This window comes from Arvicanthis niloticus, chromosome 1 (assembly GCF_011762505.2).
Source record: "Arvicanthis niloticus isolate mArvNil1 chromosome 1, mArvNil1.pat.X, whole genome shotgun sequence".
NCBI lineage: Eukaryota > Metazoa > Chordata > Mammalia > Rodentia > Muridae > Arvicanthis > Arvicanthis niloticus.
The window spans coordinates 113,501,860-113,527,826 of NC_047658.1; the positions used below are offsets into that span (position 1 = coordinate 113,501,860).

Below are 25,967 nucleotides of genomic sequence, written 5' to 3' on the forward strand. Positions count from 1 at the left end.
GATTCTTTCCACATTCCCATATCTCCCATCTCCTGAGCACCTCCACGTTCTCATTCATGACTCTAGTATTCATCCGGAAAAGTTCAGAGGAAGAAACAGTAATAAAGAGGGTTTTTTTTTTTTTTTTTTTTTTTTTTTTTTTTTTTTTTTTTTTTTTTTTCCCCTCTACGAAGGCTTCAACCGAGAACCGCGCCATCACGCCAAGCTTGATGCAGCCAAGCTCTACCGGGGTTCCTTTCCCCGCGGCCCGGTGAGCGCACCCAAGTTTCAAGACGCACGAGGGCAGGGGGGACGGTCTGCGTTCAGTTCCCCAGAGAGAGAAACGCGTCCAGGGGTCCCCGGCCGCGCGCCGACGCCGCGGCTAGGTTCGGCGTTTGCAAAGCGCGCGCAGAACAACCACTGCTGCAGTAGCTCCTCCTCTCTCACAGAGGGCGAGCTGGCAGGATCCTCCACCGAGGCGAGCAGATGGTGGGCGGGGCTGCGCGTAGGGCTCGGCTGGCCTCGGCTGCGCTCGGGAGGCTGCGGTAAATCCGGGCTTGCGGTGGCTGGCAGAGGCTACGGCCCGGTGGTCCCTGCTTCGCGCCGGGATCCCCGAGAGCCATGCAAATGTCCTACGCCATCCGATGCGCCTTCTACCAGCTGCTGCTGGCCGCGCTCATGTTGGTGGCAATGCTGCAGCTGCTCTACCTATCGCTGCTCTCCGGACTGCACGGCCAGGAGGAGCAGGAACAGTATTTCGAGTTCTTCCCGCCGTCTCCACGATCCGTAGACCAGGTAAAGTCTCAACTCCGCACCGCACTGGCCTCCGGCGGCGTTCTGGATGCTAGCGGCGATTATCGCGTCTACAGGGGTCTACTGAAGACCACCATGGACCCCAACGATGTCATCTTGGCCACGCATGCCAGTGTGGACAACCTACTGCACCTGTCCGGACTTCTGGAGCGCTGGGAGGGTCCGTTGTCCGTTTCAGTGTTCGCGGCCACCAAAGAAGAAGCGCAGCTGGCCACGGTGCTGGCCTACGCGCTGAGCAGCCACTGCCCCGAGATGCGCGCCAGGGTCGCCATGCACCTTGTGTGCCCCTCGCGTTATGAGGCTGCGGTGCCCGACCCCCGAGAGCCTGGGGAGTTTGCCCTGCTGCGATCCTGCCAAGAGGTCTTTGACAAGCTAGCCAGGGTGGCCCAGCCCGGGATTAATTATGCACTGGGGACCAACATCTCCTATCCCAATAACCTGTTAAGGAATCTGGCTCGAGAAGAGGCCAACTATGCCCTGGTGATTGATGTGGACATGGTGCCCAGCGAAGGGCTGTGGAGAGGCCTAAGAGAGATGTTGGATCAGAGTAACCACTGGGATGGCACAGCCCTGGTGGTGCCTGCGTTTGAAATCCGCCGATCCCGCCGGATGCCGATGAACAAGAACGAGCTAGTGCAGCTCTATCAGGTGGGCGAAGTACGGCCCTTTTATTATGGGCTGTGCACGCCTTGCCATGCACCCACCAACTACTCCCGCTGGGTCAACCTGCCAGAAGAGAGCTTGCTGAGACCTGCCTACGTGGTACCCTGGAGGGACCCCTGGGAACCATTTTATGTGGCTGGAGGAAAGGTGCCCACATTTGATGAACGCTTTCGGCAGTATGGCTTCAATCGAATCAGCCAGGTACTTAAAAGGGAGAAGGCATGTGGGACTGGGACGGGAGGTGTGTCAGGGATGGAGTGGCCATTGGTAGAAAGGAGGCAATGAAGCAAGAAGAAAGTAATTGAATGGTGGAGAATTGAGGACGGTGGAGTGAAACTTTAGGGATGATCATGTGGGCCCTGGGATATCATTAAGTTATTATGATTAAATGATTATGACCTCTCTGTGTTTCTGTTTCTCTCACTCTCTTCCTCCCCTCCCCTCCCTCCCATCTCTTCTCCCACCTCTCTCTAGGCTTGTGAGCTGCACATGGCAGGGTTTAACTTTGAGGTGCTGAACGAAGGCTTTCTGGTTCACAAGGGATTCAAGGAAGCATTGAAGTTCCATCCCCAAAAGGAGGCTGAAAACCAGCGCAATAAGGTCCTTTACCGCCAGTTCAAACAGGAGTTGAAGGCTAGGTACCCCAATTCTCCCCACCGATGCTGAGTCCTTTTCTTCCATGGTCTGAGAATTTTCAGCATCTGGATCCTCAGGCCTGACTGGGGTAAGAATATGCCTCCACTTTACAGAGGTAGCTGTGATTTTGGGACACTGGACTTGACTATGGGGTGCTGGGAGCAAGTCTCAGCTTTACCACTAACGAGCTGTGTGGCCTTGAGCAAATACTATTACTTCTCTGAGCCTCCATTACCCCGTCTGAAAAAAGGGAGGTGAAAATACCTACCTCACAGAACTGTTGGCTCAGATGAGACGCTGTATGTGAAAACATCCTGTAAACTTCGTACAAATGTGAAGTATTATTAATATTGCTACAGTGTTATTATTATGATATTGTTCTTATTAACAATGGTGGGTGGATAGCGGCAGAGCAAAAAGTATGAATGGGCTAGAGGTGAGAAGCTTGAGTAATAAAATGAGCCTTTTGGAAAGAAAGATAACATAGAATGTAATGCTCAGAACTGGGGTAGAACGTAAGCTTCCTCGTTCTCTCATGCCTTCGCCCTCTGCCCTCTGAGATCCTGAAGGAGGAAAGGGTCTGTAGGCCCTGGGGATTAAAGTCCTAGATCTGTGCCCTCCGGTAGGTTGGGCTGCTCATTTGCCTTCGGATGACAGTGTGTAAATAAACGAGTGTTACACCCACAGCTGGTTCTGTTACTCTCCTAAGCTGAGGGGTGGTGGGCTGGAGCACCGTGTTATACGGCGGTGGACCCAAGGATACAGACCACAATGCTAGAACAGGCTGAAGGCCTGGGATACTGTGGGCCGGTTGCTATGGAGACACGTCCACCGTATCCCGGCATGCCTGGACACCAGTAGTTCTAATGTAAGCTCCACAATGGGCGCCTCCTGATGACGCACACGGAAGCGTCGACACCTCCTGGAGAAAGAGAGACCTGCGCAGCTCTGCCCCGGAGACCAACGGCGGCGGCGTTCACATCCTGGGTTCGACAGCTCTCTGGGAGTCTTGGACGTGAAGCCGGAGGCCCCAGTCCCTGCGGTGCGTATGGCCACGCCTGGCGCTGGGTTGGGCTTCCCGAGTCGGAACCAAAGCAGAGACTTAACCAGCCCGGCTCGCGCGGTGGCCTTAGAGGAGCCCGCGGTTGAGGGTGGATCGGAGTTGGATACTTTCCTGCACCACAGAATTTGTTCCCTGTGTCTGTAGGGAGGGGTCTGCTTTCCCTGGAGGTTTGCTCTGGAGGTGCTTATCCGTCTCTAAAGAGAAATTTCGTGTACACCGCGCCTTGCAGTGTGCCTCTTCCACTCCCTGCAATCCTCAGCAATGGTACCCGGGTTAAGGAGGGACGGTTGTGACTTCATTTAACGAAGTCAGGATCAGAGTCAGCTGGAGGAAGAAGATCGTTGAGTTCACCCTGCGTCTTAGAAAGTATATATACCACGGTGTAAAGGAATTGCGGGGGATCTGAGGCTTGAAAAGGGGACAGTGAGGCTGTTTTGGAGATCTGGATTTTCACAGCAGGAGGAAATGCTACTAAGCGCTCCTGCAGGCCCGGCACTGTAATTACTTGAATGGGTGTGAAAGGAGAGTTGGTCACCACTCCAAGTAGGGTTACCAAAAAGTAAAAGCCAATTCCTGTACTGCAAAGGTTTATTTTGTTTAATTTGTGTTTAGAAATCTCCAGTCATCACGGGAGCTGGTACTGCACTAGGTGAATAGGACAGATTGCAGCCCCTGTCCTGATGAAACACCCACATTTTACTGGGTGGACGGACACGAGAATGGGAGAATATGAGATAAAAAATAAAAAAGCTTCCTGGGGGAGGTATGCCTACCCCACGGGGAAGACTTAGAGAGCAGAGGTGTAGAAATAACACCAGTGTGAACTAGAAGCTTCTACATCCAAGATGGCTTATTCTCTGAGGTGATCTGGCAGCATCAATCTCCCATGTCTCCATCATTCTGAAAATACCTTCCACCCTAACTTTTGGATTTTCAATCTACTCTACAGAGGTTTTTCCCCCTGCCTCCTTTGTTGAATTCCAAAAAAGACCCCTTCTCACATTTCTGGCTGACTAGTCAGACTATACAAAGCTTAAACAACTTGCCATATGTAGGTAGCGGAGCCTGGGTCCAGTAAAAGCTTACATACTTATGTCCCCGGTTCTTTTTCTCACTTCTAGGTCTTTGTAGTTGTTCTTCACTCTGCCAGGAACATTCGTCTCTTGTTGGCCTGGTCCTCACCTAGTCTGTCTCCCTCTGGAAGCTGTCACTGCTGCAGCAAGTTCCAGATCCTGTGTAGACACCTCTCCCATAGCACCTTAGTTTGACTCTCTTCACAGCATTATAAAGGTCTGTTTCTTTGCCTTCTCTCCCAGGAATTTGTCATTTCCTTGAGGCCAAAGACTGTGTCTGCCATAACTATACTATAGTGTCTGCCACAATCCACAGAGACTGTTGGTACCTGGCATATATTAGGTACTTAGTAAATACTAGATAAGAAAAAGGGTGGGGGAGGGGCTTAGCCTTGTTCAGTGTTTCTGAAATGTCACCTAAGGCAAGCACTGAAAACTGTTGGCGTTTGCACATCAAGGAAGCTGATGTGCATGTAATTCTGTGCAGTGGTTTCAGTGTGAGTGTTGGGTATCCAAACGCTGAAAGAGGAGGAGGTGAAAGTCAGACTAGCAAGTGCGCACAAGGCCCAGAGAACTGCTGGGAATTAAGTAAACTGGGCCAAGTTTCCTGTGTCTGCATTCATTCTTTTACTTACTTATTTATTTGGAATAAATAAGTTTTTGACAACAGCTTCACCAGCTATGGCCAACCTGAAACTAACTGTATATCAGAACTGAGCTTGAATTTGTAGTAATCCCCCTGCCTCTGAGAGCTAAGATAACAGGACTGTACCACCACACCTGGCTTTATTTTTTATTTGTGTTTGTTTTTTCCAGATGGGTCTAGTCTAGGTACCTCTTCAGGCAGCAATTCTACCACTGAACTATACCCCCAGACATACTGTTTTTGTTTGTTTTTGGTTTAAGACAGGGCATCACTATCTAACCCAGAATGGCCTAGAACTTGCAGACCTGCATCAGCGTGTGGAGGGTTAGGATTGTGCGTATGAATCTCATCAGGCTCTCTCTGCTTTTTAAATTTTTTTTCCTTTCCAGTACTGGGAATTGAGTCCAAGACCTCATATATGTTAGAAACATTCTCAGACTTCTCTGTTCCCCACTCCCCCCCCTTCACCCCCCCCCCCAACAGTATTTCTCTTTGCAACTCTGGCTGCCCTGGAATTTACTATGTAGTCTGGCCTTGAACTCAGAGATCCACTGCCTCTGCCTCCCAAGTGCTGGGATTAAAGGCGTGCACCACTACCACCTGGCTTAAATCTTTTCAAGATTTATTTATTTTATGTATATGAGTACACTGTAGCTGTCTTCAGACACACCAGAAGAGGGCACTGGATCCCATTACAGACGGTTGTAAGCTACCATGTGGTTGCTGGGAATTAAACTCAGGACCACTGGAAGAGCAGTCAGTGCTCTTAACCACCGAGCCATCTCTTCAGCCCCTTCTGTTTTTCCTTAATGGTAGGAAAAACCTGAGCACATCTGAACTTCCACATAGGAAGGTGCTTCCTGCTCACATCCTTGGGAATGCTAGGGGCTTAGGATACTGCTCGGCGGTAGTTAGGCCTCGGCATGTATGAAAACCCGGGTTCAATCCTTAGTCCTTCACCAAAACAAAATAAAAACCTGAGTCAGGGTCGTTTATGAAGAAGGGGATTTAACTGAGTGGAGAGAGGCAAGCCTGTAATCCTGTGGCCAGCTTGGACAGATTGGTGAGACCGGTTCTCAGGGCTGTGAACATCGGTGAATGCTAGCTTTTGCAGCTTAAGAATCTGCGTTTAGCTGAACGGTAATGATGCATTCCTCTAACCACAGTATTCAGAAGGCAGATCTCTGTAAGTATAAGGCCAGCCTGGTCTACAAAAGAATTTCAGGCCAGCCAAGGCTACCCAGAGAAACCCTGTCTTGGAAAAACAAGAACTTAAAAAAAAAACCCAACCAACCAACAACAACAAATTGTTTAATCCCCAGTATCAGAAATTTCCACAGTGGATGTTGGATGTTGATAATTATAAATGGTTCAACAGTTAAGAGTACTGGCTGCCCCCAGAGACCCAGGTTCCATCCCCAGCCCCAACATGGCAGCTCACAACCATCTGTAATTCCAGTTCTCAGAGATCTGATACTTCCTTTGCAGCCACTGCACACACATGGTGCAAAGACACAGGTAGGCAAAACACTCTTACATATAATATAAAAATTATATTTCTCAGATTCCTAGGGGCTGGGAAGACAAGGTCGAGGAGCCTGTGTTTAACAAGAGCCTTTTGGCTAGAGCACCTCATTTAAGAAGGCGGAGGGGACTTAATATCTTCTGAGGAACCCTCTGCTGATTAAGGCCATCGGTACACCCGAGGTACCTCATCGTCTTCCAAGTGGTTTAGCAGGTAAAAACAGCTGCCACCAGTGTTAAGTCAAAGAATACATATGGTAGGAGGAGAGACCTGACTCATACAAGCTGTGCTCAGACCTCCACTTATGCTCTGTGGTCTGTGTCTGAGTGTGTCTCTGTGTGTGTGTATTAAATGAATAACAGAAAACCCTGAAGGTCTCATCTTTAAACACTTGGATGTGAGGCTTCTGATATGGGTCAAAAAGAAGAGCTGAAGATCCATAGGGAGAACAAAACACTGAGAACTGAAAGGCAGTGACAGGATTTGATCTAGAACACAGGGAAAGGACAGAGGGTAGGAGTAAGAACTGGCTATTCAGTGAGGTAAAGAGGTTGGGCTTAGAGTTCAAGTTGAGTCTACGAAGGGTCTTGTTGGACGGAGCCAGTCAGAAGCTTGGGTCCAGTCCCATCCATCAGCAGGGGGAACCTTTCCTTTGTGACTCAGAGCTTTGGTCAGCATTCCCATGCATCCCAGAATTCTGTAAGAGGAGGAGATTCCATCAAATATGTGTTGAGTGTGGTGACACTAGTCACGTCCCCTATCTCATTCAAGGTTTGTGTTTGGTCAGCTCCCTGTTTGGCTGCCCCAATAGTGGACAGTGGCTAGTAATGGCCCATACTCCCTCTCCCAGAGCCCAGATGCCCATCCAACCTTCAGGCAAAGAAACAGAAGAGATGGAGGCAGAAGGCGACTCAGCAGCTGAGATGAATGGGGAGGCAGATGAGAGTGAGGAGGAGCGGAGTGGCAGCCAGACGGAGTCAGAGGAGGAGAGCTCAGGTGAGCCCCTTTCTGAACCTCAGTTTCCCAGGCTACACAAGAGGAGGCTCTCTCTCCCTCCCTACACCCACACCCACACCCCCTGAGCACCAGCAGCCCCTGCAGAACCAGTCCTAATCGCCCTCTCGCCTCAGAGATGGATGACGAGGACTACGAGCGGCGCCGCAGTGAGTGTGTCAGCGAGATGCTGGACCTGGAAAAGCAGTTCTCGGAGCTGAAGGAGAAGTGAGCACGGAGAGCTGGGGGCCTTTGTGCAGTGCGGGTGCAGGTGCCGTGGTGATGAGCAGCAGATGTTTGGCAGGCACTTGTCTGAGAGGACAAGTGACCACTGGAGAAGCCAGTGATACACAGCTGCCTTTTCACCTCCAGGTTGTTCAGGGAACGGCTGAGTCAGCTACGCTTACGACTGGAGGAAGTGGGGGCTGAGAGAGCTCCAGAGTACACAGAGCCTCTTGGAGGGCTGCAGCAGAGCCTAAAGATCCGCATTCAGGTGGCAGGTCTGTAGCCACCCTGTTCTGCTCCCAAAACCAGCTCTCTGTCACTTTCCACTTTGCTCCTGCCCTGGTCACCCTATTCTTGTGGCTTGTCCTTTAGGGGACACTAGGGCCTCTTGCTAAACAGCTGCTCTTCCCCTTTGCAGGGATCTACAAGGGCTTCTGTCTGGATGTTATCAGGAATAAGTATGAGTGTGAACTCCAGGGAGCCAAACAACACCTGGAGGTGAGCCAGTGTGGGCCCATGGGAAGGCGGGTGAGGCTGAGGCCTAGCAGTTCCCTGGCTGAGTGGCTTTCCCCCTCCCAGAGTGAAAAGCTGCTGCTGTATGACACTCTGCTTGGGGAGCTGCAGGAGCGGATCCAGAGGCTGGAGGAGGACCGGCAGAGCCTGGACATCAGCTCTGGTGAGGGAGGGCCCAATCCTGAAGTGCCCTGCTCCTTTCTGGACCTCAGTGTCACAGGCTGCACAAAGGGAGTCAAACAGCCCACTTCTTGGGGTCAGGAAAGGGTCTAGCTTAGTGTTCCACATATAGTGGGGGCTCATGAGGAGTGGGTCCCCTGCCTGCCCCTATTCAGAATTGGGGTATCCAACTGACACATGGAGATATATATGTGTGTGTATATATGTGTGTGTGTGTGTGTGTGTGTATATATATATACACACACACACACATATACACACACACGCACACACACACACCATAGTCCTCTCCATGGCAGTGGCATCGGTGTTCACATGGGGTCTGGAAATTTCCTTCATCCCTGTCTTCAAAATAAATGGTAAACCTGAGGCTAGAGCAAGAAGGGCAGTGGTCTTTTACCAGGCTGCACCAGTGTGTCAAGAGGCTGCTAGCCTCAACCAAGGTTGGAACAACTGTCCTAGTGGTGATGGGGAAGGGAGGGGAGGCCAGGCTGCCCATGGTAGAGCACAGGGGTGGCTGGAATTGGCTGTGGGTTACTGTCCTGACCCTGACTCTGAGTTTCTGGGCACAGAGTGGTGGGACGACAAACTGCATAGCAGGGGCAGCTCGAAGACCTGGGACTCGGTGCCACCCAGCAAAAGGAAGAAGGCACCGCTTGTTTCTGGTATCCTTCCACTCTTGGTTGCCTGACACAGGGCAGGATGGGGCAGGCCCTGGACTCAGGGAGTTAGACAGATCATGTGGGACAGAATCAAGCTACAATCATTCATGGCCATTTGGTGTCACATGAAAATGTCCATCTGTCAGAATTTTCTTCTGCATTCTAGGTCCTCCTGAGTTCTGTGGTCCCCAGAGAAACAGAAAGCTCAGCTCACTGACTCTTAGTAACTTCCTGAGTAAAGATCAGCTGTTGAAAGCCCTCTGGCGGCTTCCCCTCACTGTCCTGGTGCAGGCCTCATGCTGTCTCAGTCATTCCTACCCAGGCCTTGCTCAACCCCTCTGCCCCTATTACCTGTCTGCTCTGTGGTGTCATGTCAAGTGCTGTCCCCTCTGAAGTCTCCTAATCCATATCCCCCACCCCCACGTATATGGTTCTCTTCTGTGTTGAGCATCCTAAAGGGACTTGTACCTTTGACCCTCCTGTGCTGCACAGCATAGCACTGAGCTGAGGTCTTCCGTAACTATAGTGTCAGCCCTGGGACCACCTCAGGATGGAAGCGGGAAGGAGACATTATTGAACCATTGTGGGTAAAGGTGGATTTCAGATACAGAGCTCAGACAGTGTTACTAGGAGGAAAGAGGCCAGGATCTACCTTTGGGTGAGGGAAGGGTCCAGTAAGCCAGTTACTGACAGCCAGTAACTGTTGGTAACAGGTGCAGGGTCCCTCAGGAGGCAGAGGCAGGTGGGTCTTTGTAAGTTCCAGGCAAGCCAGGACCACAAAGATCATGGAGAGAGGGGGGGGGGTGCAGCTCTCCCAAGCCGGTGAAGCCTTGCTGCACTCCTGTGCTGCCCTGCTTCCTTGACCCTTGTGTAGGCCCGTACATTGTGTACATGCTGCAGGAGATTGACATCCTGGAAGACTGGACGGCCATCAAAAAGGTAGGTCCACTGCTGCCTGCTTACCCCACCCTGCTTTGCCACCCATCCCTCTGCTCCTTCCAACCCCATCCTCCCTAGTCTCCACTTCCTCCCCCCGCCCCCGTGCCAGCTCTAGTATCTGAGATGCCCAGGGAGTTTTCTGCTAGCTGCACAGCAACATACATCTGTCTCAGCCCAAGTGTGCTGACTTTGTGGCAGCTTGTAGCCCTCCTGTCTAGAGACTGACCTGAGGAAGGATGTTAATGTCAGTCCTTGTCCCAGGAGGGCTGGAAGGAGAAGGGTGGCTGCTGGGCTGGCCTCCAAGTGGAGACACCTCGGCACTTGGTATAGAAAAAATTTTTATACTTCATGCAACTTGACTTAGAGCAGCTTTCATCCTAGACTGTGGGGGGCAGTATCAGCAAGCTAAAATGGACTCTAAAGGACCCTTTCTTGTCTCCACCCAGGCCAGGGCAGCAGTGTCCCCTCAGAAGAGAAAAGCAGATGGTAAGAATCACAGACATGGACCTGTCAGAACTGGTAGCCTGATCTCACTTTGAGGGTTTTGTGGGAGTTTGAGGGATAGGAGCCACGTTGGAGAGGCTCTTGGCTGAGGGAGCAAGGACATGGAGAGGCGGGAAGGTCGGCTGGGGGGTAGCTCAGTGGTCGTGGTCCTGCCCAGTGTGGGCAAGAACCAGGTCCCAAGCTCAACACCACAAGAAGGTAAAAGTGCCTGGAGCTCCCAGGAGGGTGGGTCAGAGGGCAAGAAGAAGAAACCCTATGGATGAGGGGGCTATGGCACTTCCCTCAGTGCCTTCAAGAAGTGGTGGTCCTTTTGGTTCAACTTCCTTTCAGCAGTTTTCCTGTATACCCTACTAGGACCCTGACCATGCATTTACACCCAGATGGTCCTGGAAGCAGCTGGTACCGCACACAGGATTAACATTTCTCTGCAAAGGCAGGGGGTTGCCTAGTAGCTCTCCGGTGTTACTGCTGTCCCCTCACCCTCTGCCACCACTGGCCTGGACTCCTCTGCTCTCTTTGGGATCTGTATAACTGTGGCCCCAAAGCTGACCTGGCCAAGCAAGACTGTTGTCCATCCCTGACCAGCCCACCCCCTTCCTAAGAGTAACTTCCTCAGTGTTCCCCACAAAGAAGACAGGCCTCATCCAGAGTCAAAGCAGCAACCCTCCTGACTTTCAACCCTGGCCCTCAGCCTCTGAGCTAGGAGCCAGGCCCAACTACAGGAGGAACTCCCCATCAGAGACATGCTGGGTCTTGCCATCCTAACTGCTGCTGGGGATGACGGCTTCCCAGGCTTTCTCAGGGCCATTCCTGGTGTCTGCCTCTCAGATTCCAAAGACTGGAATAAAATTTAACCTGGGACCTCAATGTGACTGATGTGTGGCTGCTGTATCTTACAAGGGAATCAAGGCTTTTGTGGGGAGAACCTAAGACTTCTCTGGGGTCCCTGTAGTTTGGGACATTGTGACTTAGAGAAAAGCGTGGAGAGAGAAAGTTGCAGAGCAGGAAGCTACCCATGACACAGGCAAACAGGTGAAGCACATGGCCTTGGGTGGTGAAGGGGCTTTTGGACATGCCTGGAGGTCAGGTCATGTCTGCACCTGTCCCAGACACTTGGCAGATTGGCAAGGCAGGCTAGCTGGCAGGGCCTTTGTGTGGGAGGCAGCTAGCAGCAGCACCATGTGCTGTCGACCTCACAGCCACACTCCCCCTCTGGTGAACAGGGAGTGTCAGAACCACCCCCAGAACCTCAGTTAAGCAGAGAGCTTAGTTTCCATGGAGACACAGCATCCTTTCTCCATAGCAATGGGAAATCACAAAACCCAAGTTAGGTTCAGGAATGAGTCAGCTGCAACCAGTAGGGGGTGCTCTCCCATAAGGCTGACCCCCCTGCAAGGCTGGAGCAGATGAGCCAGTGACCACAGACTTCTTAAGGTGACCAAGGGGTGCGGCTTGGGCCTATGGGAACTTGGCCGGTTCTCCTTAACCTCTCCCTACCCCACTGCATAGTGTGAGGAGGCTGCAGAAGGTGCTGTGTGGAGGTGGTCCTCCCACAGCTGGGGCCCTGATAATGACACTAGCATGGAGGGCTCCTCTGCCATTCAAGACTGAACCAAGAATAGAAGAGGTGGACACTGGCAACATGGAGTGGACATACAAGAGTTAACTGGCGGGGTGTGACAGGGCGAACCGCCTTCAGGAAGTGTTACTCACCGCCAGGAATGTGCACGCCTGTGCCTTGGGGGTTGGATTCTCTTCCTGAGTCCCAGGAGAAGCTGAAGGAGCTCTCAGCCATGGAAGACCCTGGTGAGGCCGGAGCACACCCTCTGGGAGCCACCAGCCTGAACTTTGTACCTGGGTACCAACAGAAAGAAAAGTTAGTAAAGTTGGGGGACCAGCCAGGTGCAGGGTCTGAGGGCAGTTACAGGAGGATCTGGCAAGGACAGGGTAGATGGGAAGTCCAGAATGGGAAGAGGTGTGCATCCCAGACCCCTGCTCAGGTCTGGGTGTCCGCCCCCAGGCCATCTCTAGACCCACTTTATGACACACCTGATACCAGAGGGGTACAGGCAGGCGGGTCCCAACAACCAGCACGTACTGTGAGCCTGCGGGAGCGGCTGCTGATCACCCGGCCTGTGTGGTTACAGCTGCGGGCCAACGCTGCGGCTGCGCTACACGTGCTGAGGACAGAGCCTCCGGGGGTGAGTCTCTCCCTTTAAGGTCTAGCCCCACCAAGGATGGGAGGGAATGGGCCTGGACATGGAGGAACTGAGCCTCCTCATCTTGTTCACTCACAGACCTTCCTGGTGCGGAAATCTAACACTCGCCAGTGCCAGGCTCTGTGTGTGCGGCTGCCAGAAGCTAGTGGCCCGTCTTTTGTCTCCAGCCACTATATCCAAGAGAGTCCTGGCGGTGAGGAGGGTGGTCTGGAGGGAAGGGGCTGGAAGATAGGCAGGGGAGGGAGGTCCTCAGAGGACAGCCTCACTTCCAATGTCTCTCAGGCATCTCTTTGGAGGGCTCGGAGCTCATGTTTCCGGACCTGGTCCAGCTCATCTGTGCATATTGCCATAACAGGTGAGTTTGCCTGCAGGGCACCTGGTGACCCCTGGGCCTGCCTCCCAGGGCTGCCCACCCTCTGAGCGCCACTCACTCTTGACTGCTCCTTGCTCTGACCTTAGGGACATCCTTCTCCTCCCTCTCCGACTCCCCAGAGCCATTCATCAGGCAGCCACCCACAAAGAGCTGGAGGCCATCTCCCATCTGGGCATGGGTAAGGGTTCCCTGCAGCCTGTTACATAGACACATAGAGACCAAATGGGGGAAGAAAGAGCAACCAAGATTTTTCTCTGTGGGCACCCACCAGAGCCAGCTCTGAGGCCCCCATTGGTTTCTGATTGCTAGAGTTCTGGAGTTCCTCTCTTAACACCAAGAACCAACAGAGGCCTTCGGAAGCCCCATCGATAGCCCGGCTGAAGGCTCGCTCCCCTCAAGAGCTGGATCAGGGCACTGGTGCTGCCCTCTGCTTCTTCAATCCCCTCTTCCCAGGGGATCTGGGCCCCACCAAACGTGAGAAATTCAAGAGGAGTTTCAAAGTGCGCGTGTCCACAGAGACCTCCAGCCCTCTGTCTCCACCTGCTGTGCCGCCTCCTCCAGTCCCGGTCCTGCCAGGGACAGCTTCCAGCCAAACGGAAAGACTGCCCCCTCGACAGCTGCTGCAGAGGGAGAGCTCAGCGGGGTATCGTGTGCCAGGAAATGCTGCGGGCCCTAGTCTTCCTCCCCTACCTTCACTTCAGGAGGTGGACTGCTGCTCCCCCAGCAGCTCAGAGGAGGAGGGTTCTTCAGGAAGCCCTACAACCTCCCCACGCCTAAGCCGCCCAAGGCACCGGCGGCCTCTGCTTCGGTCCATGAGTTCTGCTTTCTGCTCTCTGCTGGCACCGGAGAGGCAGGTGGGCCGGGCAGCCACAATGTTAATGCAAAACCGATACACAGCTGTGGGTCAGCTAGTGCAGGACCTACTGACCCAGGTTCGGGCTGGCCCCGAGCCCCGAGAGTTGCAGGGCATCCGCCAGGCCCTGAGTCGGGCCCGAGCCATGCTGAGCGCAGAGCTGGGTCCTGAGAAGCTGCTACCACCGGAGCGGCTGGGTAAGGCCCGAGCCCTGGTCTCCACAGGTTCATGTCCCTGGCTCTCCATCCTCCCTTGTCCTCTCTCCTTGCCTTGGGGGCTTAATGATGTACTGCTGCTTTCCCTGCACCCCACCCCCCCTTTCTCATTACTGTTACACTGAATTCCCCCTCCCCCTCCCCCTCCCCCTCCCCACCTTTCTCCCTACCTCCAGTCTTGGCCAGGGCCTCCTGCTCTTCCAGGCTTCTTTCCCCTGACTGCAACTACTCTTCTCTGGCAGAATTGGTCCTGGAGAAGTCCCTGCATCGCTCTGTTCTCAAGCCTCTTCGACCCATTCTAGCTGCCCGCTTGCGGCGCCGGCTTTCCACAGATGGTTCCCTTGGCCGCCTAGCTGAGGGCTTCCGCCTGGCCCGGACCCAAGGGCCTGGAGCCTTTGGGTCCCATCTGAACCTTTCTTCCCCAGTGGAGACAGAACAGGTGCGCCAGAAGCTGCTGCAGCTTCTTCGTGCCTATTCACCTAGTGCCCAGATCAAGTGGCTCCTGCAAGCCTGCAAGTTGCTATACACAGCCCTGAAAACCCAGGCAGGTATGACCCTACCACCACCACCTTCCACTGCTCCACTCTCTGAATAGAGGCTATGCATCACCCACCCCCAAGGGAGCCGGTCTCAGAATCCCAGAACTGCAAACAGGATAGAAGGATCCAATTGTCCATGTCAGGAACTCTAGAGAATATTTTCTTTCTTCCCTGTAACCTTCCCTGAGGTTGCTATAATGGTCCTGTTCTGTTACCTAGTTACCTAGGAGTCTAGCAGGTGGAGGGGAGGGGTCACTGTCTAGCATGGAGATTGGACCCTAGCCTTTGGGCCTCTGAAGAGGCTGGAACTTCCTTCTTCCCATGTCTCCACAGGGGAGGATGCAGGCGCTGATGAGTTCCTGCCTCTGCTGAGCTTTGTTTTGGCCCAGTGCGATCTTCCTGACCTCCTGTTAGAAGCTGAGTACATGTCAGAGCTACTGGAACCCACCCTGCTCACTGGAGAGGGTAAAGGGTTCCCTCACTTCCTGTCTGGGTGAAACTTGGGCTCCTTAGCGGCTAGTGAGTCCTTAGTAAGCAAGGAAGGGAAGGCAGGACACTCTACCCCAGCCTGACCTGCATTCTATGTATCCTGTGTTCCAGGCGGCTACTACCTGACCAGCCTCTCAGCCAGCCTGGCCTTGTTGGGTGGCCTAAGCCAGGCCCGCGCACTGCCACTCAGCCCTGCACAGGAGCTCCAGCGCTCTCTGGCCCTCTGGGAACAGCGCCGCCTGCCGGCCACCCACAGCTTCCAGGTAAAGGGCCCTTCCCCACATCTTCCCCATATTGGCCATGCTCAAAGGGACTCTGAAGTTACCCAGCACAATTCCTCTAGCCCTGCATCACCCTACAATAGAGATAAAGGCCCATCTGAGTATCAGAGCAGCCCTTCAGGAGAATGTGATCCATGGGACAGGCACTGGACTGTGAGTTTCAGGGCAGCCTCCTTGAATCGGCACAGAAACTCTGCAGAGGTAGGGCCATTGTTTTTCTCATTTTACAGATGAGGAGATAGAACCTGATATGATAGTGACAGCTAGTTCCTGGCCCCTAGCACCAGCTAAGGTTCTCCCTTCCTTGTCCCTGAGCTTCAGTCTGTGCTCCCGTCTGGACCTTGGCTAGAGTGCATCAGCCTTGACCTTCTCAGTCTTGTTTGTGAATCCAGAGTTTGTAGCCAGATCCCAGATTCATCCCAGCTCTATCACTTTTTGTCTGTGCCTTGGTTTTCTCATCTCTAAAATGGACACATGAGTTGCCCTGAAGGGTAGACGCCCTGATGAGCTATGGGGGAAAATAGTTCTAGGTAGGTAGCCCTGGGAACAGTTATGGTAAGAGCCCAGCACACAGTGGACTCTCCTCATGGGTCCTCATAGCCTTGTGCCTATACCACTAGCCCAAACACATTTCTCCTGCCCCAATGTCCCCCTCAGAGCCCACAAATCAGCCAGGTCTACCATGGATGTGTACCACCCCACTCTGTCATTGCACAGCTTCAGTCTGTCCCTTGTGCTTTGGAGGTGACAACCAAACAGAGCTGAGGACTTGTTCTTGCTTTCTGCACACAGCACCTCCTCCGAGTAGCCTACCAGGACCCCAGCACAGGTTGCACCTCCAAGACCCTAGCTCTGCCCCCAGGGTCTTCGATTGCCACCCTGAGCCAACTCTGTGCCACCAAGTTTCGAGTGACCCAACCGGATGCATTTGGCCTCTTCCTCTACAAGGACCAGGGCTACCATCGCCTGCCCCCTGAAGCCCTGGCCCATGGGCTTCCTGCAACTGGCTACCTCATCTATCGCCGGGCAGAGCGCCCTGAGACCCAGGGAGCTGCAATGGAGAAGGCAAAGACAGGCAGTGAGAGACCAGAGGCAGGAGCATGGCAGGAGGAGAAAGGGGGTCTAAAGGGTGAAGGGAAACCTGAGATAGCTGTTGTCCAAGAAAGCAAGGATCAGGCCAGAGGAGGTCACGTACAGTCAGAGGATCAAAAGGCAGAGGGAAGCCAGGCTTTGGAAGAGTAGCTAGGAAGAGCCAAAAGGGTTACCTGGGCCTCCAGGAGCCTCTAAGTCCACTCTGCCCAGCTGCTGAGCTTCCTTTACTGCCCACACACAGTGCTCTGTGGTGTCCGCTACCACCTCTAGCCGATCTTCATGAGTCCACCTGCTAGACAACAGGGAACTGTCAGTACAGACGAGGGCATCATTGAGAGTCGGGAGACTGCCAGACCCTCTGTTCCAGGCCCCTGGCTTCTGTCTGCCCCATATCCCACAGGAACAAACGTGTCTGGTAAGGGGAAAATCCACCTGGTAGCCAACTTCTGGCAGAGAGGGAGGGCAGTCCTGGCTATTGTGCCTCTCTCACTGCCCATGGGCACAGGCAGGGTTACTGGAGCATTGAGACCCTGTGCAACTCCAGTCTCTCCTAAGGGTCAGGGGGTCAGCAGAATGGCAGCCAGGCTCTTCCCAGACATTGTGTCTGGTATATAAAGAAGGGATGTGACTGCTGTTCTGCAGAGTTCCTGGAGGGACCCAGGGCCTACATGGATGGTTGGAGGCTCAGCTTAGGGTGGGGAAAGAGAAGAAAGAATGAGTATTTGTAGTCATGGCAGCCGGTAGGGTGCCTCTAACAGGCAGCCCCCTCACCTGTGTCGTCTTCCTCAGTTCAGAGATGGTTGTTGTCCTCGAATTCAGGCCACAGGAGAGACAGCATCTATGTTCCAGTCTTTTTTCAAGATCAGAAATTTGCTGAGGCACTTAAATGTTTCTGGGAAACAGGACCCTGAGAAATAATGCACACTTGCAGGGTGAAACGTTTCCAGAACAGAGAGGGGTGATCCACAAACATTGCCTTTGTACCCTGCTCCTTGGGCCCTCACTAACCCTTGATAATGAGGCATGGTGTAGCTTGTGAGCCCGACTGTAGTGCAGGTCTGGTAATCCCAAGATGTCCCGGCAAACTAGCCCTCCAAGCCAGAGCAGCGGGTCCCAGAGGGAAGCCCACTGCAAATCGGAGCAGAGAAAAATACCCACCAATAACCACAAGAGGGCGTGTACAGCCCAAGAAGCTGCCTGAGGATCACCCACCCCCTTTGCCCCACCCCCGCCCCGCCCTGTGGGAGGGCTGTGGCTAAGGAGAATGTAAGAGCTGCAGAATGCAGTCTGTCACTGGCCTTACACTCTTACAGCAGCTTGGGAAATGCAGAGCAGAGACCACTTGCAAGTCAGAGATTCTTAGGAGACAATTGTTTCCAGACAAAGGAGGACCACAGCCAGGCTCAGAGGTGCTCTCTTGGGCCTCTGGGCACCAGGGCACCAACACACACATGCAATGTACCAAGAGGAAGGCAGACTTTCAGATCCACATCTAGCTGGTGTAGGGTTCCAAACTAGTCACTAGGCCACCAATGTTCCTTCCCCAATTTCTATGCCCTTGATGCATTATAAGGGGGGGGACAAAGTTCATCTGATATCTAACATCTGGCATTGGGGAGGGTGGCCCTGGTTCTTTTTGCCTTTTCTCTACCACCCAGGAGGACCCACACACAAGGCTGCTGGATCTTCAAGGCTCTGAACAACATGGCCCCTTATTCCATAATATGTCTTCTCTTCCTCCCTAGTCCTTTGTACAGGATGGAGTACTCCGCAGGTGCTCAATAAATGGTGTCCACTGACTGCAGCCTGAGAACTACAAATAAGGGACTGGGGTGGGGTGGAGTAGGAAGGCCATTCCTGGGAATGAGACACAGGACCTGTAGCACTCATTCCTGGAAAAGGACTTGGCAGGGTGCGGAGGATTCCAAGGACAGGATATGAAACTATCTTATGGGGCCCAGATTTCTGGGACCCCCATAGGCCCTTCCTTTTTGTGGTCAGTTCTAATTCTGGGCTCCTAGAATTCAGTGTGGATACAGCCATGGCTCCAAGGAACACTGCTGGCTCCTGCATGCATTCTGGACCTTTTCTTTTATCGAAGCCAAATCAGTATGAGCACAGGTCAAGTTCACTATGCAGGCGCGGTGGGAATATGCCAGTCTTAGATGCTATCTCCACCTTATTTTATTTTTCCCCTCCTGATGTCTCCATTATATAGAGTAGGAACCTGAGGCCTTCTTCAAGTAAGTGGCTTGTTACGGGACTTAAAACTCCAACATACACTCTAGAGAGAAAGAGTCATTTATTCATACTCTCAACAAACAAAGCTAGGCATGTAGCACATATCTGTAATTGCTGTACTTGGGAGGCTGAGACAGGAGGATCAGGAGTTCAGCTACATAATTGGAGGCCAGCCTGGGCTACATAGCAAGCCCCCCCCCCCCCATCTCAAAAGAAGGGTGTATCATTACCAAGTACTGTGGTCTCCCGAGTAACTGTGAGCCACTGCATCCCAGGGACGCTACCCCTCCTACATCTTCCATGTCCTAGAAGTCAAGGCTCTGAGCTGTGCTGTGCCTCATCCAGTGTCCACTGCTGTGGTGCAGGACACGGACACTGACCAGTAGCCTGGGTGTCTTGAAAACAGGCACGTCATTTGTCATCTTAAAGTCACCCAAGTTGTACGTGTGAGTTCTTTTACTGTCTGTCTTCCTCACTAACGAGCACAGGCTTCCTCCTGGCAGGCCTTCAAGAACCTAGAACAATGCCTGGGTCGGAACTGGCACTTGTAAGACTGTCTGCAGGATGATTCAGAATGGTGGGTCCGGGAAGACTTCGAGACCTGTTCTCTCTGCTCCTGGGGCTGGCTCATTTTCTACCAGTTCTACTGAGGGGTATGAACACCTGGCTTCAGCCTCACACCACTCCTCTCCTTCAGCTCTTCTCCCTGATGCTACCCCAAGGCATGAATACCCAACTGGTGATAAAAGACCACCGGACATCACTGGAAAAGGGGGTCAGGAGTAGGGTGAAGAAAGGCTGCCTGCTCAGGTTCTAGGGCCTGTGAGACAGTCTCAAGGGGTGGAGTGAGCAGCAGTCATGGAGACTCAGTCTGACCCACCCTCCTCCCCCTCCTTAATATCCTACTGTGGCCTTGTGAGCAATGTTCACACCCACAGTTTAGAGCATAGTAACACTCTGACCCACATTCCAAAGCACAGTGATGCTGTTATCCCAGGTGGGAAGTATAGTGCCCAGGGATTCCCAACATTAACAGGCACACCCAGAAACCACTATGATACACATGAGGACTCTGGATACAGGCCTGTAGTGACACACAGACTTCCTGACACAGGCTTACCTATGCAAAAGTGCTAACACATGTCACCACTCAGACACAGTTATATCCAAGCTCCTGGAGACACACTATAGCTTCTGCATCCAGCTCCTTCTGAACCCTGGAAATGTACACACCCCCACAACACACACACAACTCACATGTTTTTATACTTTGAAGCATGAACAGGAGATCCAACCCCAATCTCCTAAAATCTCCCACCCAGCCTGGCCTATCCTGGCCTCACTCCCCCACACAGCCTCTGGTGGGCTCCCTGAGGAAACTGAATTGCTGGGAAGACCCCTGAAAGGGTGCAGTGACCTCACGGGCTAGGCAGGCTGGGCGGGGCAGCCTGAGCTCATCAGATTCCAGCCTGATTCACTGGAGGAACTGAAGGACAGGACGGAGGATGGGGAGAGTACTAGCCCAGGAGCTGGGGCTCTGGGGACCTGAGTGGTTTTTGGATCTGAGTGTCATGGTGGTGGCCCTTCCTGAAGAGTTTCCCTGGGTGGAACTTAGGCCCCTAGACTGAGTTGTGGAATGAGACAATAAGCTTTCGCCCTCCTGGGACTCCCGCCCCCCCTTCCTGGCTTTAGCAGCTGGATGTCTTTAGCTGGGGAGGTGACCTTCAGTCCAACTTGGGTCCTCCAAGCTCAGGCTGGCAGGCTGCTTGGTAAACTCTAAAGGTCAGGAAAGGCCAGATTTGCCTGGTCCCATTGCATGGGGCTGACAGGGTTACAGACCCATGCTGCTCTGCCAGGCAAAGCCTCTGCCAGAAAGTGAGGCTGCATGGGCTGCCCAGTGCCTAAGATGTTTTTTTACTGAGATTGAGCCTTTTACTCCTGCCATCCCCAGAAATCCTTGTGTTCCCAATTGAGGGATGCTTACGTGGGTGGGGGGGCAGGGGGGGCGGGGGACGACACCAAGCTGCCCGACTCAGCTGCAGGGTGACAGGAAGAAAGGATGGGGGCAGGGTGAGGGTACAGGAAGTGCCTTTCTTAGAACTCTGCACCAAAATAGACTATTCCATCCCTACTCTGGATCTGGTGTCCCACGGGGGAGGTGTGTGTCACCAAGGAGACCCTCACTAGGGAGGAGTGTGATCTGACCTCAGTCTGGCTTTTGCTTGCCAGCTCCCCTACACCCCCACCACAGCCCGGGCTTCACTTTGAAGTCCCAACGTAAATATCATGTCTGCTTGGGTTCTCCTTCCTGGCCTTGGTCACAGACCCCAGACCTGGCTTCCAACCCAGCCAACCCCCAGGATACAGTACAGAGAGAGAGGAGGGAGGCTAGACCACCCAGGGATGGTGGCAAGATACACACACTGCTACATAGATGGAGGAGAGGTGGGAGATGCAGAGACACGGGGAAGCTAAAAGCAACAAGACAAACCCCAGATCAACAGTGGGACAATTCTTAGGGCAGGAGACCCCTGACACAGAGAGGGAAGAGAAGAACAGGCAGGAGAGGTGGAGGCCAGGATCCTGGGGATGAGAGTGCAAGGGAAAGAGGTGTGATGCAGGAAGAGACAAGGAAAAGTAAATACTTGTGGAAAAAGATCAGGCAGTATTGGATGTGGCAGAGATCAGAGAAGTTGGGACTGGGGTAACTGAGGAAAGATGTGGCAAAAAGAAACTTGTCCTGTGACAGCGGGACTAGTCACCCTGTTTACCTAGGCCTGGGGTATGTGGTCAGAATGAGGACTGCAATTAGAGACGTCCTCAACAAACTGGGCCCAGCCGATTGGTCGATCCTCCCCTTAAGCAGAGAGCCTACACCCACAGGTGGCCTTGCGCAGGCCTTCAGAAGAGCTGCCTGCACTACTCAGGCAGGACTGGCCCTTCCAGCCTGGACACGGGTTCCAGGATTCCCTTTCTTGAGGGCAAATGTGGCCAGATGTTGAAGTCAGGCATCTGCTAGGAAAGAACTGGGCTCCCAGCTGGACCGACCCGAGATGCTGAGGAGCCGTTTGCTTCATTCTTGCAGCTGTGGGCACAGGTGTGAACTTGCTGGGACACCCAGCTGTGTACATGTGTAGCCATGCCAAGGCTGTGCAAACACATGTGTATGCCGGGCCCTGTACATGCAAGCACATTGTCCTGTAGCCACATGCATACGAGGAGGAGGAGGTCTCTATGACTAAGGCCCGCTACCCTCAGCTACCCCCAGCTGTCAGAATTCTTTGGCTTCAAGGATGCTGAGGAGGGCCAAAACCCCTTCTTCCCAGTTTGAGTTCTCCAAACCTCTGTCTCCCACCCATCCTGTCCCCAGCAGCATGACCCCCTCCCTGCAGGGCTGTCTTGCCAGAAGCACAAAGGGAGTGGCCCCAACAGTGGGGAGGGGAGGAGGTTGCAAATGTACCCTTTCCTCCTCCACTGCTGCCTGGGGTAAACCTCTCTCACCCACCCACCTTGGCTCCCACCCAAGACTGGGTGCCTCCCGCCGGCCCACCCTCAGCCCTTCCTCCTGACAGCCTGGAAGCTGGGATGGCCTAAGAAGAGCTTAGACAGGGACTGAGGTGGGGGTTGGGACAGAAGAGAGAGAAGGAGGTGATTTGCACACAAAGCAATGTGCTGTCTCAGCAGGCCAGCATGCCAAGGCTCTTAAGGATGTCTGCCTGGGGGAGCGCCCCAATCTTACCCAATCCCCCCACTCAGCTGTTCTATGGGACCTTTCTCTGGGCCGGCTATCCTTTACGACACCTTTCCCCTTCCCCTCTGGGCCTACAGATTGCATCCAAACCATCTCCCTCTTGCATATCCTGGACAAGTTTTCCCTGGGAATATGGGCTGGACTGCTATCACAGCAGGGAGACCCAGCCTTCTGGTTCCCACCATAAGCAGAATTTGAGATGGTACACCCTGCCACCCACCCACCTCCAGTCCAGCCAGGATGACACGCTGTCCTCAGGCCCCAGTAAAGAACACAGTTGTTCCTTGCAGTGGTGGTAACCCCTGCTGTTCCTGTCTTAGATTGTCCTCCTGCAGAGATGTGGAGATCCATTCTAGGTATGCCACTTGTCAGGGTGGCTGCCAGTGACAATTCAGGCCCTTTGTTTACATTCTGTATCAAGCAATGCATCCAAATGTTTTATCAACAAGGGAAAAATGCCTGTAATCCTAGAACTTGGTGGTAAAGGCAGAGAGACCATAACATCAAGGTCATCCTTGGCTACATAGTAGGTTGAAGCTAGCCTGGGCAACATGAGACTTTATCTCAAAAAAAAAAAAAAAAAAAAAAAAAGCCATACATACATCTACCTAACTATCCACCCATCCACTTCCACATACATGCTTACATATCTACAAACATACATACTGCATACCTACATATATGTACATTGGTCCATCCATCTATCCATCCATCCATCCATCCATCCATCCATCCATCCATCCAATCCCTTCCTCCCTTTGAGCCATTCTTGCTTTCATGCATTTATTCATTCAGCTTTGTGTGTGGCAACCCACGTCCCCATATCCATCTACCTATCATCTCCCTGTGTATCAACCTATATACTCACTCTGCGCCATCATTCACCCATGTGTATGACTATCCATCATCTGCCTGTATATCCATCCATCCCCCCATGCATCTATATGTCTATCCATCATTCGCCCATGCATCCATTCACATATCGACCACTGAAGATTTAATCACTTGTCGCATCAGTTAGCATCTTCTCTGTGTAGTGGGTGAAGAATATGAATCAGACTTAACCAGAACAACAGGAAAGGAACCTCCAGCCCGACTCCTCTGAAGCTCTTGCTCTCCAAAACCTAGGTGCTCTCTGTTCACCCTGCTCCCCATCCCAAGTAGGGGAGAAAGTTCTTAGGGCACCTACACCCTACTTCTCCCAACCTGGAGGAGGGCTGGACACCCAGCCTGGGCACCAAAGTATGTTGCCAACTCTTACTTTTGATCTACCGAATGAATCTTTGTTGAAGCCAGAGGCATGCTCTCATCCACCTCTCAGTCCCTTTCCTGCTTTGGCTTCCCTCTGCTTAGAAGTAGGTCTGGCTGGTACATCTGGAAGTTGGCCTTTGACCTTCTTCCTTCTACTTACTTTACCTGCTCCCCAAGCCCTTCACCCCAGTGAAACTGGGGTCCTGACCTCTGATCTGACCCACCCACTTGCCAGACATCCTACAGCCTCTTCTCAGACGCCCAGCACTGGCCATTGCCCGAAGCATGACTGGGCTCACCACACCCTTGGACCAGGCTCAGAACCGCCCCCAAGGAACCTCCAGAGGCTGCCTCCCCCAGCCCGGCCCGCCCTGTAGCCAGCTCTCCAGCCAGATCCCTTCCCTTCCCAGATGATTGCAACAGTCTCCTAAATGGTCCCTGGCCATGGGTCCCATCCACCCACCATCCACCAACCATGGACTTCCCTCGCCCTGACTTTCTTCCCATGGCATCCACAGTGGAGCTTCTGCCTCTCAGGTTCAGCTTCAACGCCTCCCACATCAGGCCTCCCTTCCCTGCCTACATTCTCTCTCTGCTCCTCACTTTCCTCTCCAGGCCAGGCAAGGAAGTCCTTTGTACCCTCCAAACCCATCTGAGTTCTCAGCCCAGGCCATCATCCTGATGTGTCAGCACTCAATCTCTGCTCAAGGGACAACAGGTGCAGCAACCTGGAAGACAAGCAGAATGAGAATCAGGAGCCCTGGGTTCAAGTCTGAGCCCTGACATTAATTCCCTCTAAGGCTCTCACTGCCTCAGTTTCCCCATCTATAAAAAGATATGTAGAGCACCAGGAATGTTCCACTTCTGGGATGATCCAGCATCAACAGTGTAGCTAGCAGTAGCTAGCAAGTGTGGAGAGCAAGCAGAGGACAGCTCCAGGTAAATCCCAGCCTCCCAGTGGCATCTTCAGGAGCTGGGCTCTTAACTTCTCTGCGCTCATTCAGTCATTCAACAAGTCCCTACCACCAACAACTTTGTTTGTTTGTTTGTTTGTTTGTTTGTTTGTTTTGAGACAGGGTTTCTCAGTGTAGCCCTGGTTTTCCTGAAACCCACTCTGTAGACCAGGCTGGCCTCAAACTCAGAGGTTTGCCTGACTCTGCCTCCTAAGCACTGGTATTAAAGGCAAGCACCACCATGCTGAGTTCTTTTATTTGTTTTTGTTTTGTTTTTAAAGATTTATTTATTTTATGTATGTGAGTACACTGTAGCTGTCTTCAGACACACCAGAAGAGGGCATCGGATCCAGTTACAGATGGTTGTGAGACACCATTTGGTTGCTGGGAATTGAACTCAGGACCTCTGGAAGAGCAGTCAGTGCTCTTAAGGCATTGAGGCATCTCTCCAGCTCCGTTTTTTATTTTGTTTGTTTTTGTTTTGTTTTAACAGGGTCCCATTTATCTTTTTCCATCCCAGCCTGGCCTGAAACTCACTATGCCTCTAAGGATCAAAGTGAATTTCTAATCCTCTGCCTCAACCTCTGAAGTGCTGGGATTTCAGTGCTTCTTACTAATTTTTACTTACAGTTTTTACTAAGCAGAGCCTCTGGGCCCAGAGGCTCCGAGGCACAACAGGTCTCACTGAGTCTGCTGCCATGGAGCGCAGTCTCCCAGGATAGGAGTTCTCCACTGAGCACATGATACTTGGCAATAACTGGAGATGTGTTTTTGTTGTCCTAACTGGAAAGATGCTACTCACGTATGGGTCAAAGCCAGAGCACAGAACAAACCACTCATGTCTATATATCTGAGTGTCAATAATGCCAGCTACAATTGAGGGATTCTGGGTAGGATTCAGGACATAAGGGGGTTCAAGTCAACAACAAAGAATACACCATGACAGAGAGTAATTGATGAGGGCTGGGAGGTAGGGGAGACTCCAGAGAGAGGAGAGTCGTGTGGGTGTTTGGGTCAGGGACTTTGCTGCTTCAACTGAGACCTGAGGAAGTAACAGGCAAAGAGGGCATTTGGATGTTGCAGGTAGAGGGGAACATGGGACCGAAGGTCCTAAGCTCAATGCCTGCTGGGCCCAAGGCTTGGCATAGACAAGGCCAGAGTGGCTAGAACAAAGGGAGGACCAAGGGAGAAGTGGGGTGGGGGGAGGGTGGACTGAGCATTGGAGACAGATCACATAGCAGGACTTTGGCTACCTCCGAGTGAGAGATGGCCCCCGAGGGCCCTGAGTAGAGGAGA

At 52.8% G+C, this 25,967-nt stretch overlaps 3 protein-coding genes and 1 long non-coding RNA gene across 7 annotated transcripts; 3 read left to right on the top strand and 1 right to left on the bottom strand.

Moving 5' to 3' along the window:
* The first annotated feature begins 462 nt into the window (after positions 1-462).
* B4gat1 (beta-1,4-glucuronyltransferase 1) lies at positions 463-2,777 on the top strand. Its single transcript, XM_034513936.2, has 2 exons — positions 463-1,656; positions 1,930-2,777. Exons 1-2 carry the CDS (start codon positions 601-603, stop codon positions 2,119-2,121), a joined length of 1,248 nt encoding a protein of 415 aa, XP_034369827.1. The 5' UTR covers positions 463-600; the 3' UTR covers positions 2,122-2,777.
* Positions 2,778-2,983: 206 nt separating this feature from the next.
* Brms1 (BRMS1 transcriptional repressor and anoikis regulator) lies at positions 2,984-11,281 on the top strand. Of its 2 annotated transcripts, none has more exons than XM_034513939.2 (10): positions 2,984-3,133; positions 7,249-7,394; positions 7,529-7,619; positions 7,764-7,891; positions 8,035-8,114; positions 8,196-8,292; positions 8,882-8,974; positions 9,846-9,910; positions 10,357-10,396; positions 10,769-11,281. In XM_034513939.2, exons 2-10 carry the CDS (start codon positions 7,256-7,258, stop codon positions 10,774-10,776), a joined length of 741 nt encoding a protein of 246 aa, XP_034369830.1. In that variant the 5' UTR covers positions 2,984-3,133; positions 7,249-7,255; the 3' UTR covers positions 10,777-11,281. The 2 variants fall into 2 exon arrangements, with proteins under 2 accessions (XP_034369830.1, XP_076771561.1); XM_076915446.1 differs by lacking the exon at positions 2,984-3,133 and adding an exon at positions 6,459-6,611.
* LOC143434922 (uncharacterized) lies at positions 6,611-24,848 on the bottom strand. Its single transcript, XR_013104786.1, has 5 exons — positions 24,322-24,848; positions 17,247-17,382; positions 16,649-16,764; positions 12,128-12,268; positions 6,611-7,095 (listed from the first exon to the last, which is right to left on the bottom strand). It is a non-coding gene; the product is annotated as an uncharacterized LOC143434922 (long non-coding RNA).
* On the top strand, positions 12,125-20,690 carry Rin1 (Ras and Rab interactor 1). Of its 3 annotated transcripts, XM_034513932.2 has the most exons (10): positions 12,125-12,290; positions 12,435-12,615; positions 12,712-12,826; positions 12,916-12,988; positions 13,093-13,184; positions 13,316-14,056; positions 14,317-14,622; positions 14,947-15,078; positions 15,214-15,365; positions 16,176-18,279. In XM_034513932.2, the coding sequence occupies exons 1-10, from the start codon at positions 12,136-12,138 to the stop codon at positions 16,623-16,625; spliced, it is 2,397 nt and encodes a 798-aa protein (XP_034369823.2). In that variant the 5' UTR covers positions 12,125-12,135; the 3' UTR covers positions 16,626-18,279. The 3 variants fall into 3 exon arrangements, with proteins under 3 accessions (XP_034369823.2, XP_076771531.1, XP_076771530.1); XM_076915416.1 differs by lacking the exon at positions 16,176-18,279 and adding an exon at positions 19,220-20,690 and having other exon boundaries at positions 12,125-12,615; XM_076915415.1 differs by having other exon boundaries at positions 12,125-12,615.
* Positions 24,849-25,967: the final 1,119 nt, after the last annotated feature.